This window comes from Thalassophryne amazonica, chromosome 15 (assembly GCF_902500255.1).
Source record: "Thalassophryne amazonica chromosome 15, fThaAma1.1, whole genome shotgun sequence".
Lineage (NCBI taxonomy): Eukaryota > Metazoa > Chordata > Actinopteri > Batrachoidiformes > Batrachoididae > Thalassophryne > Thalassophryne amazonica.
Genome location: NC_047117.1, coordinates 60,687,823 through 60,704,688, shown reverse-complemented (window position 1 = coordinate 60,704,688; position 16,866 = coordinate 60,687,823). Strand labels below are relative to the sequence as shown.

Sequence of the window (16,866 nt, the reverse complement as noted above, 5' to 3'; positions counted from 1 at the left end):
TCCAGTATTTTGCTGTGAAAATTTTTTGAGAGAATCTGAGTCAGCTTTGGGTCCAGTCGTGCTTCCTGGGGAAATCGGACCAGTTTGTGTTTACAGCTTTTTAAATAACTGCATCCCTGAGGCACTTACACTTTTTCCATCATAATTCCTAATGTGGTTCTTATCCGGGAGGGCGCGCGCCGCGCAGGCCCGCGTTCACTGTAGCTGGTATTTTACTTGAACAAAACATCGTGTTGCTTTGTGTTTGAGAGTGCAAAGTTCTGTGTGAGATTTAAAAAACAAACAAACCTTGAAGCTGACACACGCTGTGTTTAAAAACAGCTTGTTGAATGAAAGTGTTTTGCTTTCTTTTGTCTTCCATTTTTCAGATTCTTGAGCTGGCATTAGTGTTCCACAAGTGACATTTGGTCATCGGTGACGTTTTTGTCTTTTTCCTGGAATTTACATTTGCTGCCTTTTTTTCAAGCTAAGGATGAGTGTTTTTTACATTTTTTTTCCCCATCAAATTAGCATGAACCTTCTGCTTCGTCACCATCTTTATTTTTCTTTTTTTTTTAAGGTTCTAAGGTTATTTATAAAATGTCTCTGACCTAATTTTCAGAATTGAGTGGTGACTGCATCGGCAGTTTTGTGAAAACTTGCAGAAACAGAAATGTGAAGCTATGTTGCGCCATCTTGGAACACAGTCCGGCAAAATATCGAGCACACGATGCTGCATACAGTTTTCTGTGTGTGTGTATATTATTCAGATTCAGCCATTATTATGATTACTGAGAGGAATTTGTTTTACAGCCAAAGCATGTAAGTTGTTGCTTTAAGCCTTTTGAATGGGCTACACACAAGACTTGACTGTACGATGTCTACATTTCCACAGTGGCCTGTTATTGATATAGATATATACAGATATATTAAAAGAACTAATGAAGTTATGATTTGTAGCCTGGTTCCCTCTGTACAGGTCATGACTCTATTGAAATATATAAATATATATTTAACACAAACCTGAGTTCTAAGAAGTCATGGATGCTTGAGGCATAAATGTACAAAACGCTGAGTGTGTGTTGTAATTTTTTTTAATGATTTAATTTTGTTGCATCAAGACAACTGTATAGTGATGTATTAAACTTTGCAAGCAGTACCATATTAATAAGGTGAATCTATTTATTTGGTTTCTGGCTAGCTGCTGTGAAGGCCCAGCAGGGTGAGGTCAGGTCAAGGTACGATGCATTGCTGCTTTCACCACCTGACAGAATCTGTTGTTGCTGATGTTCCCGCAAAGTGAAAGAAGTAATGTCTCATCTTGGTCTCCTTAAGCACTCATTTGATGGTTATTCCAGCAGCACCCAAGGATTTTCCAAAGTGATCGTCTCCAAGACTTCCAGTTCTGTTAAGTCACTGATTAGACTCTTGGTCTCCATCACTTGGATTTTAAAGACTTAACTTCATTCTCCTGCACTGATCTTGGCCTCATCGTCCTCCTCTGAGACATCTGAGTCAACAAAGGCACATGGGACGATTCAAGCATCTTCTCACTTTTGATGTGGAGCAGAAGTAAAAAAAAAAAAAAATGTCATTTGTTCATTTATTAAAAACACTCCAGTTTGATGGTGGGGGGGAGGAGACAAGTCTAATGTAAAATTAGATCTCTACGATGCTTTGAGGAAAGACATTCAATCTTTTATTCCTTCACCAAAAACTGAGAACAGTAAATGAGTTAGGAAGCAACAGGTGAAGACTTGAATATAAAATCAACGTTCAGCTACCGTGCATCCAGAAAGTATTCACAGCGCTTTCCACAGTTTGTTACAGCCTTATTCCAAAATGGAGTAAATTTTCTTCCTCACAATTCTACTTAAAACACCCCATAATGATAATGTGATAGTTTTTTTTTTCCTTTGAAATTTTTGCAAATTTATTACAAATGTAAACTAAGAAATCACATGTACATAAGTAGTCACACCCTTTGCTCAGTACTTTGTTGATGCACCTTTGTCAGCAATTACAGCCTCAGTTCTTCTTGAATATGATGTCACAAGCTTGGTGGACCTATCTTTGGGCAGTTTTGTCCATTCCTCTTTGTAGCACCTCCCAAGCTCCATCAAGTTGGATGGGGAGCGTTGGTGCACAGCCATTTTCAGATCTCCAAAGATGTTCAGATTCAGGTCTGGGCTCTGGCTGGACCACTCAAGGACATTCAGAGTTGTCCTGAAGCCACTCCTTTGATATCTTGGCTGTGTGCTTAGGGTCATTGTCCTTCTGAAAGATTAACCATCACCCCAGTCTGAGGTCAGGACTATTCTGGAGCAGGTTTTCATCCAAGATATCTTTCTATTACTGCATTCATCTTTCCCTCAATCCTGACTAGTCTCCCAGTCCCTGCTGCTGAAAAACATCCCCACAGCATGATGCTGCCACCACCATGCTTCACTGTAGGGATGGTGCCTGGTTTCCTCCAAACATGATGCCTGGCATTCACGTCAAAGAGTTCAATCTTTGTCTCATCAGACCAGAGAATTTTGTTTCTCATGGTCTGAGAGTCCTTCAGGTGCCTTTTGTCAAACTCTAAGCAGGCTTCCATATGCCTTTTACTAAGGAGTGGCTTCCATACAGACCTGATTGCTGCAGAGATGGTTGTCTTCTCTCCACATTGGGATGCTGGACCTCTGACAGAAGGACCATCGGGTTCTTGGTCACCTCCCTGACTAAGGCCCTTCTCCACCGATGGCTCAGTTTAGTTGGGTGGCCAGCTCTAGGAAGAGTTCTGGTGGATCCGATCTTCTATTTACAGATGATGGCCACTGTACTCATTGGGACCTTCAAAGCAGCAGAAATGTTTCTGTACCCTTCTGCAAATTTGTGCCTCGAGACAATCCTGTCTCTGAGGTCTACAGACGATTCCTTTGACTTCATGCTTGGTTCATGCTCTGACATGCATTGTCAGCTGTGGGACCTTATATGTAGACAGGTGTGTGACTTTCCAAATCACATCCAATCAACTGAATTTACCCCAAGTGGACTCCAATTAAGCTGTAGAAATATCTCAAGGGTGATCAGTGGAAACAGGATGCACCTGAGCCAAATTTTGAGCTTCAGGGTAAAGGCTGTGAATACTTATGTACTTGTGATATCTTACTTTTTTATTCTTAGTAAATTAGCAAAAAGGTAAAAAAAACCAAAACAAAAAAACAAACATTGTTTGGAGTGTCGTGTAGAATTTTGAGGAAATTAATTTCATCCATTTTCGATTAAGGCTGTAACATAAAATTTAGAAAGAGTGAAGTGCGGTGAATATTTTCCAGATGCACAATAAGAATTGTTGAAAGTGGAATCGGCTTTCATCTGACGCTCAAATGGGGATGGTCATGTTGGTTGGCACAGATAGAAGTGAAGCAGAGGGCTCTTGAATCAATTTGTCCTCATCAGGCAGGTAAAGAGACTTGAATGTCAACAGCAGTCAACAAAACTAACTAAATTCACAGCTTGAGATGTCAGTCATAAATGTCGAGGTGTTTGTGTTGACTGTTTCACGCCAGAATATTGCCAAAATACCATTCTAATTCACACATTTTGTGGTTGAGCATTTTGATGGGATTAAAATTTTAGGCCAATTACACTATGTAACAAATTTTTATTTTTGTTTTGTTCCTGGATATATAGTGTGTTTTCCTAACGTGTTATGCCTTAAATAAATAGAAAATAGCTGTTATTCCACAGAAACTTTGCTTCTGTGATCAGGACAATGATATTTTGAAATTTGTCTGTTTTCAAGAATATTCTCAATTCGCCTTCACTACTACCGAGTAGTCTTCTAGAATATTCTTTAACTGCTGGAACTGTCCAGAATTTTCTAGAAGTTTCCGGAATTATCCAGAAACTTCTAGAACTTTCTGGAACGAAAAAAAACAACAAAAAACAAAGTTTGTGCTGAATGTAGTCATTTTTCCATAGACTTTAGACATAAGCAGTTGAAATATAACACTTAGAAGCCAGGAACAAAAATTGTGTTACATAGTGTAATCAAACCAATGAGTGCACTACCACATTCTAGCCACTAAGTGGTAGCACAATCAAGGCACATAAAAAAAACCCCCAAAAACCAAAACTGATTTTGCATAGAAAATGAATGAAACCAGCCTGTCTGTGTAGCACTCTGTTAATATTTAAGCTCCTAAACATAAATATAACGATGATGCGACAGACCACTGATATGTTCAGCAAAACATTTTAATGCACACCTTCAAGTATGGTTTCTAGCTTATGTGCTTTTTTTTTTTTTTTTTTTTGATCAGCTGAAAACCTGTAGCAAACATACTTCCGCACGTGAAGGCCTCAGAATGATTTTGGCAACAATCTCAACTTACTGCAAAAATGTGCAAAAACATCAGAATAGCAAGTGTTACAGCATTCTCGACCACAACCTTCTCGATCGTCAAACCAACTTGTCCATGGAGGTGTTCTCAGTGCATTCTGCCCCTCGTGATCTCACACTGTGCACCTTCTCCGTGTTCACCTTGAGCACAAAAAACAGGTTTGCTAATGCTGCCAAATGATCTCCTGTGGTGAGGAGGAAGAATAATGGTGTCCTCTCGTAAAAACTGTGACCACACCCTCATGCAATGTTTAACAAGTCAATACCTCCCACCAACCCCCTACTTCCAACACCAGACAATGTGCTGTTCCACCAGATTGGACTCCCTACACCCTCCTCCTTTTAAGGCATCAGTTCACTTCAGCTAACACATTTGTCATTCCTCTTCATATTCCACACAAAAACCTCTTCAGATTAATGCTTAAGGACACGTTGGTGACCCTTTTCAATGAGCGTGTGCTGGGGAACACTTGCAGTGTTTGCTAAGGTCGGGACACGTAGGCCTGCAGGCGCTCTGCAGAGAACCTCAGTGCTCACAGCAGCAAGTGATGGATGAAAGCAGGAAACAAGGAACAGCAGACACAGCTGTGGACCAACTCGAGGTTCTCAAACCCATCAGTTAACCAATGTGGTCTAACATAGCTGACAGCTCTGCCGCTCGACTCCTTTAACGCGTATCAATCTGTCATCTTCAGCGGCTGTTGGGAGATTATTTGGTCCAGCGTTTCTGTCAGTTCTCTGGCGGCTCGTGCAGCCAGTTATTCACAGTAATAAGGAAAAAAAAAGCTCCGACTGTGTAAAGCAAAGTGCACGTCCGACGTAGCGGATCTAAAAGCCTGACAGGTTGGAATTCACACACCAGTTTACATTCTACCATATAGATCAGACAAGGCTTTAAGGCTGTCAGTCAAAAAACATACTCAATGGAAACATGACAAATGCAAAAAAACCAAGAAATCATCAGAAAAAGAAAAAAACTACAACTATTCCCAGCATTTTACGGAGGATAACGATGTGTGCTATTGCAAAAAGAGGAAGTACTGCAACAGACCTATTGCTCAGTAGTGCATCATGGGAGAGTGGATGGCGCCGATGTTCTCAGTCACAACTGTTGATCACTCAGACCTCATGTCATTAAATTCTGGTCACTGCAGTCACACGATCCATATGAGATGACAGAAAACCACATTATAATAAAGTATGACAACTGAAGGCATCACTCAGGATTTCTGAACTGATTACACAAAAACATTTAAACTTTTTGTTAATTGTAACATGAGTTGAATCATTTCATTCCCTCCAATGAGGGCCTTAAGCAACTACAAGTATTAAGGGTTAGTGATGGCACAAGGAGGCCTCAAACATTTGCTGTTTTTCTGCTTTCACTAGATGTGACCTTTTTCCTTAAAAAAAAAGGGGGGGGGGGGAGGGGGAGCTCAACGCAAACCAAAGCACAATGTGCTTTGATCCCTTCCTTGAAAACACATCTAGTGGCTTCAGCAAAAAACAGCAAGTGCTTCATGAGGCCGCCTGTGGCCATCATCACTCAGGGCGACCAAATGTCATGGTCTACAGAAGACCATTAGGAGGCAGCAAACAACCCTCTCAAAATTATGAAATTAAAATTTCATGACCATAAATGCACAGTCAAGCCACTTTAAAATGCTTTTATGATGCACATCACGGCAGGGCCATAGATCAAGATTAACCCAAACTAAAGAAAGAAAAGCAGAAAATTATTCCTCCGATCTTGGACAGTGTGAACAGGATTTGCAATGTTATGATTAAAACATTATCAATCAAGCCTCTGAGTCTTGGTTGTTGTATTATTATTATATTTGCTAATGTAAAAATACAGTGTGTTTTTGTAATGCCACGTTCGGTGTAAATCTTTAATTTTTAAAAAAGCAACTACCAAAGGTGATCTGGACACCCAGAGTCTTGTTTACTAACAACGCTTTAATATTACTGGTATAATTGAAGTTTTCCTGCAACCAGGAGGACACTGAGTAAATATCTCCACCAAGGTTCAAAGTGTCCATACTACAGTGTTAGTCTTACACTTTCAAGGTCCCCTTTTGCAGAGCCACTACAAAATGAAATGGCATCTATCAAAAGACAGTTGGCTAAGACTTAGGCTTGTAATGATTAAATAAAAAAAACACCATCCCTGTCTCTCAGGGATGGTGATTGTTATGGTGCTGATTTACTGAACAGCAGTCCTCAGATCCCACCCAGTCTCCACCCATTCAGGTGGACAAGTGGAATGTTGGTGTCTTTTTAATTGAAGTGACCATATTCCACTGCGGCTGAGGACGTGTAGAAGCCTCTGCACCGCAGTGGCAGCAGAACTGAAAGCAGCCAGGTGCAGGTACTTATTTTAGGTCTGACTGATCCGCTGAGCAGCCTGTCAAAGGAGTGACAGTGACACTTTGGTATTGTCTTTGTGTCTTGTCTGTAGTCTCAGACGCAGGCGTCAGACAGTAATAGGTCACTGAGGGAGGCTTTTGAACCACAGCTTCAGTCAGTGACTGATTATTGTTCCATGGGGATGCATCACGGTTACGGGTGATTCCACTATAACCATGGGCACCGACAGTACCGGTTCAATTTTCATTAATCTGGTGATTGCAGTGAAAGTGGCTTCAGCATCCAATGCTAAATGTCACACTACAGGACATAATCGTCCAACAGTTATAGTGTAGCTAAGGAGATTGTACAAGTTATTGTAGGTAGATTTTGGAGACTCCTACAGAACTGCAGGTGTGATAGTAATACCCAGTTTACTGCTTCGCTAAAACCTGAACACAAGGCAACCATCAGCTGCTTGGGATCCCAGAATTAAACTTCAAGAGGAAACTGTTTTTCAGGAGTTCCCATGCTGTCTGGGAGGAGGACCTACTGATATGCACATGACTAACGATCCTAATACAGTGTTGGACTTCTTCCATGAAAACACACTGAAGGTTGTCAAGGGCTGCAGAGGATTTACATATGTTTAAAGAAGAAGGTGTTTAATCTCAGGGACACTGGTGTATCCCCAAGATGTTCCTGGATATCATGAGTGGCATATATATTTATACACACACACACACACACACACACACACACACACACACACACACACACACACACACACACAATGTGGCTACAAGCAGACAAATGGCTGTTCTGCCTGGGCGGATGCCAGTAGGGATCTGGGGAAGTTCTAGGTCTAGGAGGTGGAAACAGGGAGCACCACCAGCGCATGCTCCTTGACTTGATGGAATGTGTTCAAAGACAGGCCAAACCTTTCAAAGAACTCACTTGCACCATCTTACCTTAAAAACAACAACAAAGCTTACATTTTTCCATTCTAAATCTCCCCTTTGCAGCTCCAACCCCAAAACAAATGGTTTCTATTGCACATTCGGCAGCATTTTTATCAAATTGTGCAAAAAATGTGTTCACAACTTCACACCTGACAACAAACCAAAAACCAGTCTGAAAACTCAAACCGGCTTGGTTGAGTAATAAATAACTATCAGAATCCTGCGTATGGTCAACAACAGTACTACAGTGTAATGCTCTAATTCATATTGCTATGACAGATGCAGCACAAAGACGCAACATTCTCTATGCATCAATAATCTGTTGAGTACTGTGTTTCTACCTCAATATACAGCCATGGCACTTATTTCTTGCAACAACCTGACTTCTATCACAGCATTTTCTAATGAATCTAGGTTTTCACACTCACTCACACTTTTAGAAAACTTTCTTTTGATTCTGTCAATTTTCTAAAATAAGTCTGAGTCTGCCTGGCCAGCCAGGGCCGGCTTTAACTTTACAGCAGAGCAGCTAACAGTTGCCCAAAATGGCTTCAGAGGTATGTTTGCTTCATCCAGTGATTAATCTTGCTAGGCCTCTGTGTACCTCTGCTTGCACTGGTCCATATTCCACAATCTCCCCATCTACGGTGATTACCCCATTGCGTGAATATGGCTCCAGCCTGAGTGCCCGGACCTTCGTGTACACCAAATATTGGCAACTAGAAGTAAGGTGTGCCCCGTTCTCCATAGCCATGAACAGCCTGAACAGTTCAAAGCGTGATATTCCTGCTGTAACATACATCAGATGGATGACACCATCATCTAGGGCAGAGTCTGGTGCTGCCAGCAGGTCCTCCGACAGGTGGGACTGGTATATGGCCAGCATGAGGACAAAGTTTTCCTCCTGGACCTCTACCCAGTCGCTGGAGAGTTGTTGGTCTAGAGGTAACAGCAGGGAGTCAGGTGGGCCGGTGAATGCTTTGGTGATGCTTTGAGAGGGAATGCTCTCTGTCCGCTTCCCTGTGACGGAGTTGTTTGAGTGGCAGGAGTTGTGGAAGGTGTTCTGCACAGCAGTTTGCCAAGAAGACTCTGAGGACAGTTGGATCACAGATCGAGTCTGGTTGTTGCTGTGCAGTTTCATGTCATTTCTCAGGCCCTCTTCTTCTTTGTAGTCCTTCCTGGCTGGCAGGTACCACAATTTACCTTTATAGACACGGAGAAAAGCCAGCCTCACCAGTGTACCCATGGTGAATCTTACAGCTCCGAGATTACGGTACGTCTCACTTTCTATATCCACATCTGCTACAAACCCCCAGGCTAGTGACAGGAAGGAGAATAGGCGAGGGTTGGAGGAAAGGTGGATGGAAACAAGGTCCATATGGGACACAAGCCTTTTACACAGCAGGAAACCACAGCTAATCAGTAGCTCCTCACTGGACACCGGCATGGCTCTAGAGAAAGGAAAACACAGGGATGAAAAAACATTAGTTCCAATAGATAAAGCTGAGGTTTGTTAATGTATTTAAGAAAATAATTCATCCTTCAATGCCTTCAAATGCGATATGAATCACTTTAACTACAATTTCTCTTCACAGAAATCGCAGTCAAAAGGTCACCATTTATACAAGGGATATCACTTATGGACGACGGTAGAGCAGAAATGGAAACAAAGAAGAGAACACATTACAAGATGCAGCAGGCACATAGAAATAATGTACAGTAGTGTTCAGAATAATAGTAGTGCTATGTGACTAAAAAGATTAATCCAGGTTTTGAGTATATTTCTTATTGTTACATGGGAAACAAGATACCAGTAGATTCAGTAGATTCTCACAAATCCAACAAGACCAAGCTTTCATGATATGCACACTCTTAAGGCTATGAAATTGGGCTATTAGCAAAAAAAGTAGAAAAGGGGGTGTTCACAATAATAGTAGCATCTGCTGTTGACGCTACAAACTCAAAACTATTATGTTCAAACTGCTTTTTTAGCAATCCTGTGAATCACTAAACTAGTATTTAGTTGTATAACCACAGTTTTTCATGATTTCTTCACATCTGTGAGGCATTAATTTTGTTGGTTTGGAACCAAGATTTTGCTTGTTTACTAGTGTGCTTGGGGTCATTGTCTTGTTGAAACACCCATTTCAAGGGCATGTCCTCTTCAGCATAAGGCAACATGACCTCTTCAAGTATTTTGATATATCCAAACTGATCCATGATACCTGGTACGGGATATATAGGCCCAACACCATAGTAGGAGAAACATGCCCATAACATGATGCTTGCACCACCATGCTTCACTGTCTTCACTGTGAACTGTGGCTTGAATTCAGAGTTTGGGGGTCCTCTCACAAACTGTCTGCGGCCTTTGGACCCAAAAAGAACAATTTTACTCATCAGTCCACAAAATATTCCTCCATTTCTCTTTAGGCCAGTTGATGTGTTCTTTGGCAAACTGTAACCTCTTCTGCACATGTCTTTTATTTAACAAAGGGACTTTGCAGGGGATTCTTGCAAATAAATTAGCTTCACACAGGCGTCTTCTAACTGTCACAGCACTTACAGGTAACTCCAGACTGTCTTTGATCATCCTGGAGCTGATCAATGGGTGAGCCTTTGCCATTCTGGTTATTCTTCTATCCATTGTGATCAGTGCTTAATAATCCCGGAGCGCAGAGGATGGGTGGCTCCGGTGCAGGAAAAAAAAGAAGGGCGGGGGCTTGCGAACAATGCTGTGCGTCACACTTAAAATAAACTGCACACCCACACAAACACGCACACACACCTTCACAAATGACACTAACACCCTGCCTTTTCCTCAAAAATTACTACATTTATGTTTGCTGTCTGTCTCTATATTTTTCTGCCACTTTTGCGCTCTTTTTCATACTTTTCCCTCGTTTCAAAAGTCACCGAACACACTTTACCGTAATATATGCAACATATAGCATACTGTTGGAGAGCACGGGTTCTTGGCTTGCTGTCAGTGTTGAAATTTTTCAGATTGAGGGCTTACATGAGAATTTACGGTAATGAGAATCAGCGGCGCACTAGTGTGAAACTTCCGTGTTTTTCCTCTGCGTTATGACATCACAGGATATGTTTACCGTAATACACCATATATCATTGGAAAGCCCTTGGTGTTAGCTTTACAATGCCCTTTGAATCATTCAGATTGGACAAACTATGGCGGAGTTATGGTAAAAAAATACGCATATGGAAAATATGGCGTGGGCACCATTGCCGTAGATAAAGGGATAAATAGCTGGTGGAGCCAACGTCAGAGGTTCCAGAGCGCGCTCCGGATTGCTCCCCCTCAAATTAAGCCCTGATTGTGATGGTTGTTTTCTGTTTTCTTCCACGCGTCTGTGGTTTTTTTGGTCCATTTTAAAGCATTGGAGATCATTGTAGATGAACAGCCTATAATTTTTTGCACCTGCGTATACGTTTTCCCTTCTCCAATCAACTTTTTAATCAAACTACGCTGTTCTTCTGAACAATGTCTTGAATGTCCCATTTTCCTCAGGCTTTCAAAGAGAAAAGCCTGTTCAACAGGTGCTGGCTTCATCCTTACATAGGGGACACCTGATTCACACCTGTTTGTTCCACAAAATTGACGAACTCACTGACTGAATGCCACACTACTATTATTGTGAACACCCCCTTTTCGACTTTTTTTTACTAATAGCCCAATTTCATAGCCTTAAGAGTGTGCATATCATGAATGCTTGGTCTTGGATTTGTGAGAATCTACTGGTACCTTGTTTCCCATGTAACAATAAGAAATATACTCAAAACCTGGATTAATCTTTTTAGTCACATAGCACTACTATTATTCTGAACACTACTGTACCTACCTAAACTTAACATGATACCTTAATATGCAGATGACACTATAATCTACATGGCAAATGTCAAAAATGTACTGATTACTTTGTTACATTTGACTTACAGTAAAAATTCCTCACCATTATCATTAGTGCCAATTATTAATGACAACGCTAATCTCTTAATCCTAAAATGGTGGCCACGGCTTGCATAGATCAGCTAGTATTTCAGCAATTACTAAATCAGAAAATTAATTTAAAAACTTTATCAGCTCAATTTTGGTACTTCCCTCCAGTAAATTATATCCAAGATACCTGCATTATTATATGTAAATGTTTTTGGAATGGAAAACTGTTGTTTAAATGGAATGTCCTCCATTGCTATAATTCCAATAGAAGCTGTCCCTATCCTTATGCCAATCTCCACCATCGGGTATTCATTGGGATTTGTATCACACACCCACACACCTTTCCCATAGTAATTGCTTATAAGTACTGGTGATAGTTAATCATTTAAGACAAAATACTCAAATTAACAAAATGGTCAACCTCTGTATTCAAGAGTCCAACAGGTGTGTTTATACACATAATTAACAAATATAACCTATTAAAACAACAAAACAGCAACCACAATGCCAACAACAGTTCAGTGATCTCCACATCTGAGCAGAATTATTTTCCTTCATATACATCATCTTGAATGCTACCACTAGAGCCCGACCGATATGGATTTTTTGAGGCCGATAACGATATTTTATGAAAAAAGCCGATAATCGATAAATCAGCCAATATTATTATTATTATTTTTTTTTTAAATGAATAAAATGTTCTTTTTTGGACCCTTAACAAAAAAGGTATGAGCTAAAAGCTGAAGCTTTGTCCTCATATTGATTAACTTTATAATAGAGAAGAATTTTCAAGTTTAAAAAATGCAAAAATGCAATTGGAGCAGTTAGGGGGCTATTCAAACGGGCCAACTAGTAAGATATCACTCCTGAAAACGATCTTTGCCATATCACGTGAGGTAAATCTGCCCTACGATTGGATTTTGGAAAACCATGTGACGGAGAACCAATTCCGATTGGACACTCGCATTGCGCACGTCATCATACATCTTCACACAGGAGTACCAAGATGGCCGACGGTGGATTGAAAGTCCATGGAGTTAACTTTTTAGCAAAAAAAAAAGAGTACGTTTCTATCTCATATTATTAAAAGGTTATTTACAATTTAGTAAAGCTTGGTGCCAGCTGTCGTATACGACAGCGTCAGCCCCAGAGGTTTAATGGCGAACGGCAGTAATTCCCAGAACCCTTCCGGACGACCAGTGAATCTGAATGTTTCAACCTCTTAGCAGTAAACAAAAGTTTTTCATGCTAGAAATAAGGTCTACACAACATGGGCTTAATAAAAAGCGTGACCGACGCAATGAAGCACATTTGACACATTACTACATAAACTGAGTTAATCAAACTGAGTTGAACTGAAACGGGAGAAATGTGAGGTGAATGTAATCGCAAAGTAATTATAAACAACATCCTTATAAACTTACTTGTATGCCGATCAGTGCAGTGTGACGCCGAACTACGGGGGCTGGTAATGAACACATTTAAGCGGGGTGTAAGCAGCTCTCAGTTGAGTGGAGTCAGAGCTCCATCTACTGGACAAACGGTGCAAGCACATTTTACATTGCCGACAGACATTTCAGTAACTGTTCTGTTTATGAGAAATTATCGGCGTTCTATCGGCAAAATTTCAGCCGATAGTGAGTACTTTGAAAAGGGCTTATATCGGCCGATAATATTGGAATCTATGAATTGTTGTAGGAGGAGCTGCCCTTACAATATCAATATCACAATACAAAATACTACATACAATACTATAATACAAAAGCCGAAATATCTCCCCTTGAAGTTACACCAGACTCATTTTCCTTCTTGGACATCTTCATATACTGTGCTACCCTTGTGCGCTGTTTTTAAATTTTCAATCCGATTCATCAAGTAAGTAGATGTGCGTCATCTCTACTTTGAATAATAAGCACAGAGATAGTGGACCCAACAGTCACAGCAGCTGCTGCACCACCACAGAGCCATGGTGCGCTTTTTAAAATCACCCTGCTCTAAAACACACCAAATGCAACAAGTGATCAGCAGTGTGTACGAGTCTCCCTCAGTCTGATTAGCACAGAGCGGACAGAGACGCTCACAGCAGGCACAGTGAGAGATTCAAAACAAAATGGTGATTTCTGGCTTCCTCCCACATCCAAAGACATGCAGGTTATGTGGATTGGAAACACTAAATTGTCCATAGGTGTGTGTGCGGGTGTGAATGTGTTTGTTTTCTGTTGTTTTCTGTCTGTCTGAGGTGCAGAGGGAAATGTGTGGGAGTGGCATCTGTGGAGAACGGGATGCTGGACTGACCACGAGATGCCATGCCTGAAGTTGACGCAGCAGATGTTTTTGAATTCCGGTTTTCTGTTTCTTCACCTTTGTTAAACTTTGTAAAAACCTCAGAACTGTTAGAATGGCCTAAGCAATGGGTCACTTCTTTGAGTCTGGTCTGCTTGAGGTTTCTTCCTCATTATCATCTGAGGGATTTTTTCCTTACCACTATGGCCTGTGTGCTTGCTCTAGGGGTAGGTAAAATTAGACTTGACTTGTGTGAAGCACCTTGAGGCAACTTTATTGTGATATGATGCTATATAAAATGAAATAAATTGAAATTGAAGCTGCGGCCCTGCGACAGACTGGCACCCTGTCCAGGGTGTACCCTGCTCACACCCTATGACTGCTGGATAACCCAATCTTGGATAAGCGGTTGAAGATGAGTGAGTGTGAGTGTGTGTGTGTGTGTGCGCGAATTTAAAAGGCTGCATTTTTAATTTCAATTAAGAAGCAGCCTGAATTGAAGGTTCTTTATTTTTCTTAATGCACTGCACAGCTATTAAAGTGGCATGCATATACAATGCATATTTACATTTTGCTCTGTGCAACTGCCATATCAAGGAAAATGCAAGTATCTGATCAGGACTCTGTATTGGCAGATACTCAATACTACATGACTCGGTTTGGGATCATGGGCAAAAATAAATAAAATGCCTGATTGGGGCATCCCTAGTTAAAACCTTCAATGAGTTTCTGTTGGTTGTGCAACGATGGCACAAACAGTTACAAAAGCCCAAATCTCTAAAACAGGCACTACAGGGCGATTTTCAGTGTTCAGTCAATTTAGCTGTCATTTCCAACCGGATGCAATTCGATATGTGGCAGGTTGTGTTTATGGCGTCTGGAGCTCATCCTTAAAGCAGCAGTTCTATTCTAACCAATCAGCAAAGGTCCAGTTCATTAAGCTGCTGCAGTACATTTAAAGAGCACAGCTTCATGATGGTGCTCCAAATACTGAGGGGTAACAGAGTTACCAAGGAGAGAGGGTGGTTCAGGGGGCGGGTAGGGGTCATGAAAGCATAAGAGTGTGGGACTGATAATGGAGGTGGGACAGAATCAGCTCATGGGCCATCAGCTATGACAGGTCAGTCCCACAACAAAAGACAAGACCATCTGGGAAAAGAGACGCGAGTGTGAAAGGTCATGACGCTGGGCTTTAACACACACACACACACACACACACACACACACACACACACACACACACACACACACACACACACACACACACACACACACACACACACACACACACACACACACACATCCGTTATCATCACCCACAGCCAATTACAGCCTGATGTCTGAGTGGCCCTGAAAACATATCCATATTCATCACCCTCAATTTATTCAGCATTGAAGACTATCCAAATAGCCTCATCTAAATTTTCACGGTTGTTTCCTTCTAATCACTGTCAAGTAAAAAAATGGTCAGACAAATTTATTTCTGGCTTGCTTCCTGCACAACTTTTAATACAAAGGCTGATTTCAGGGAGACAGTCTTTTTCTTTACTGTGCGTTTATGTATCTACACACACAAAATTATATATATATATATATATATATATATATATATATATATATATATATATCAATCACAGTATTTACAAATATGTAAAGCTGTGGCCACTTTTCACTTTCAAAAATACAATTTCTTTCAGCTGGTCTGCACTTTAGAAGAAAATGGGGTTGTATTTAATTTCACACGCAGCTGTGCAGCACCCCCCACCCACACACACAGAGAGGAACCATCACACCTGCGTGCTGGTTATTTTCAGCCCTGTGTGCCTGTGTGTTTTTATGTGATTTGGACCAAAGGTGGTGGAATGACTGAGGGTCATTAAAATCACAATTAAAATAAAAACCATTTAAAGTCAAGGTCACAATTTTAGTACAATGCTAACACAGCGGAGAGCTTCAGAATGTCGACTTTGAGGACTGAACTATGACTATGAACAAAAGTTCACTATTGTAAATGGACACACAGATTCAGCATATGAGCAAGATGTGTTGCAGCTTCTACACTTAATTGTGCAGACATCCACCCACCCGTGCAATTAAACCCGCACTCAGCGGAGCTGTGCACTCCTCTTAATGCTCTAGGTGTCACTCATTTGATCCACATCCTCAATGAACTCAACATTCATGTGGAAATAATATTGCAAACATTCACCAGGATGGTGCCACAGTGGGAGAAACATTCTGGATGCTCCACGAGAGTGAGTGAGTGTGTTAGAGAACAAAGAGTGAGTCTGGTCTCTTCCCGTCATTGTTGCTACAGCTCTGCAGGGGTCATTGTGTGACGACAGGCTGACTGCAGGTGAACCGATGAATCAGTACAGCAGTTTCATTTGAGTTTGCCTTTGCTTCATCAGGTTACAGAGAAATCTTGTTTTTGAAAAAGAAAATGATTTTATTTGAAAATATTGAAAATAAAAGCGCACTGAGAAAGAAAAAGAAACAATGCTAGATCAGAATACAGTGCACCCGGAAAGTATTCACAGCACTTCACTTTTTCCACATTTTGTTATGTTAGTTATTCCAAAAGGAGTAAATATTTTTCCCCCTCAAACTTAGATTCACAACACCCCATAATGACAACATGAAAAAAGTTTTTCATGTAAATTTATTAAAAATGAAAAAACTAAGAAGTCACACGTACACAGCCTTTGCTCAGTATTTTGTTGTTGCATCTTTGGCACCAATTACAGCCTGAAGTCTTCTTGAATATGATGCCACAAGCTTGGTGCACCTATTTTTGGGCAGCTTTGTCCATTCTTCTTTGCAGCACCTCCCAAGCTCTATCAGGTTGGATGGGGAATGTCGGTGCACAGCCATTTTCAGATCTCCCCAGAGATGTTCAATCAGATTCAAGTCTGCACTCTGGCTGGGCCACTCAAGGACATTCA

General features: G+C 41.0%; 1 protein-coding gene across 1 annotated transcript in view; it reads right to left on the bottom strand.

Annotated features, from left to right (window-relative positions):
• Nucleotides 1–4,284: 4,284 nt before the first annotated feature.
• Nucleotides 4,285–16,866, bottom strand: part of LOC117526442 (sphingosine kinase 1-like) — a 96,281-nt gene continuing 83,699 nt past the window's right edge. The window contains exon 5 of the mRNA XM_034188512.1: nt 4,285–9,131. Within this exon, the coding sequence (XP_034044403.1) occupies nt 8,249–9,131 (883 nt within the window). The 3' untranslated portion in view covers nt 4,285–8,248. The remainder of the gene's footprint in view (nt 9,132–16,866) is intronic.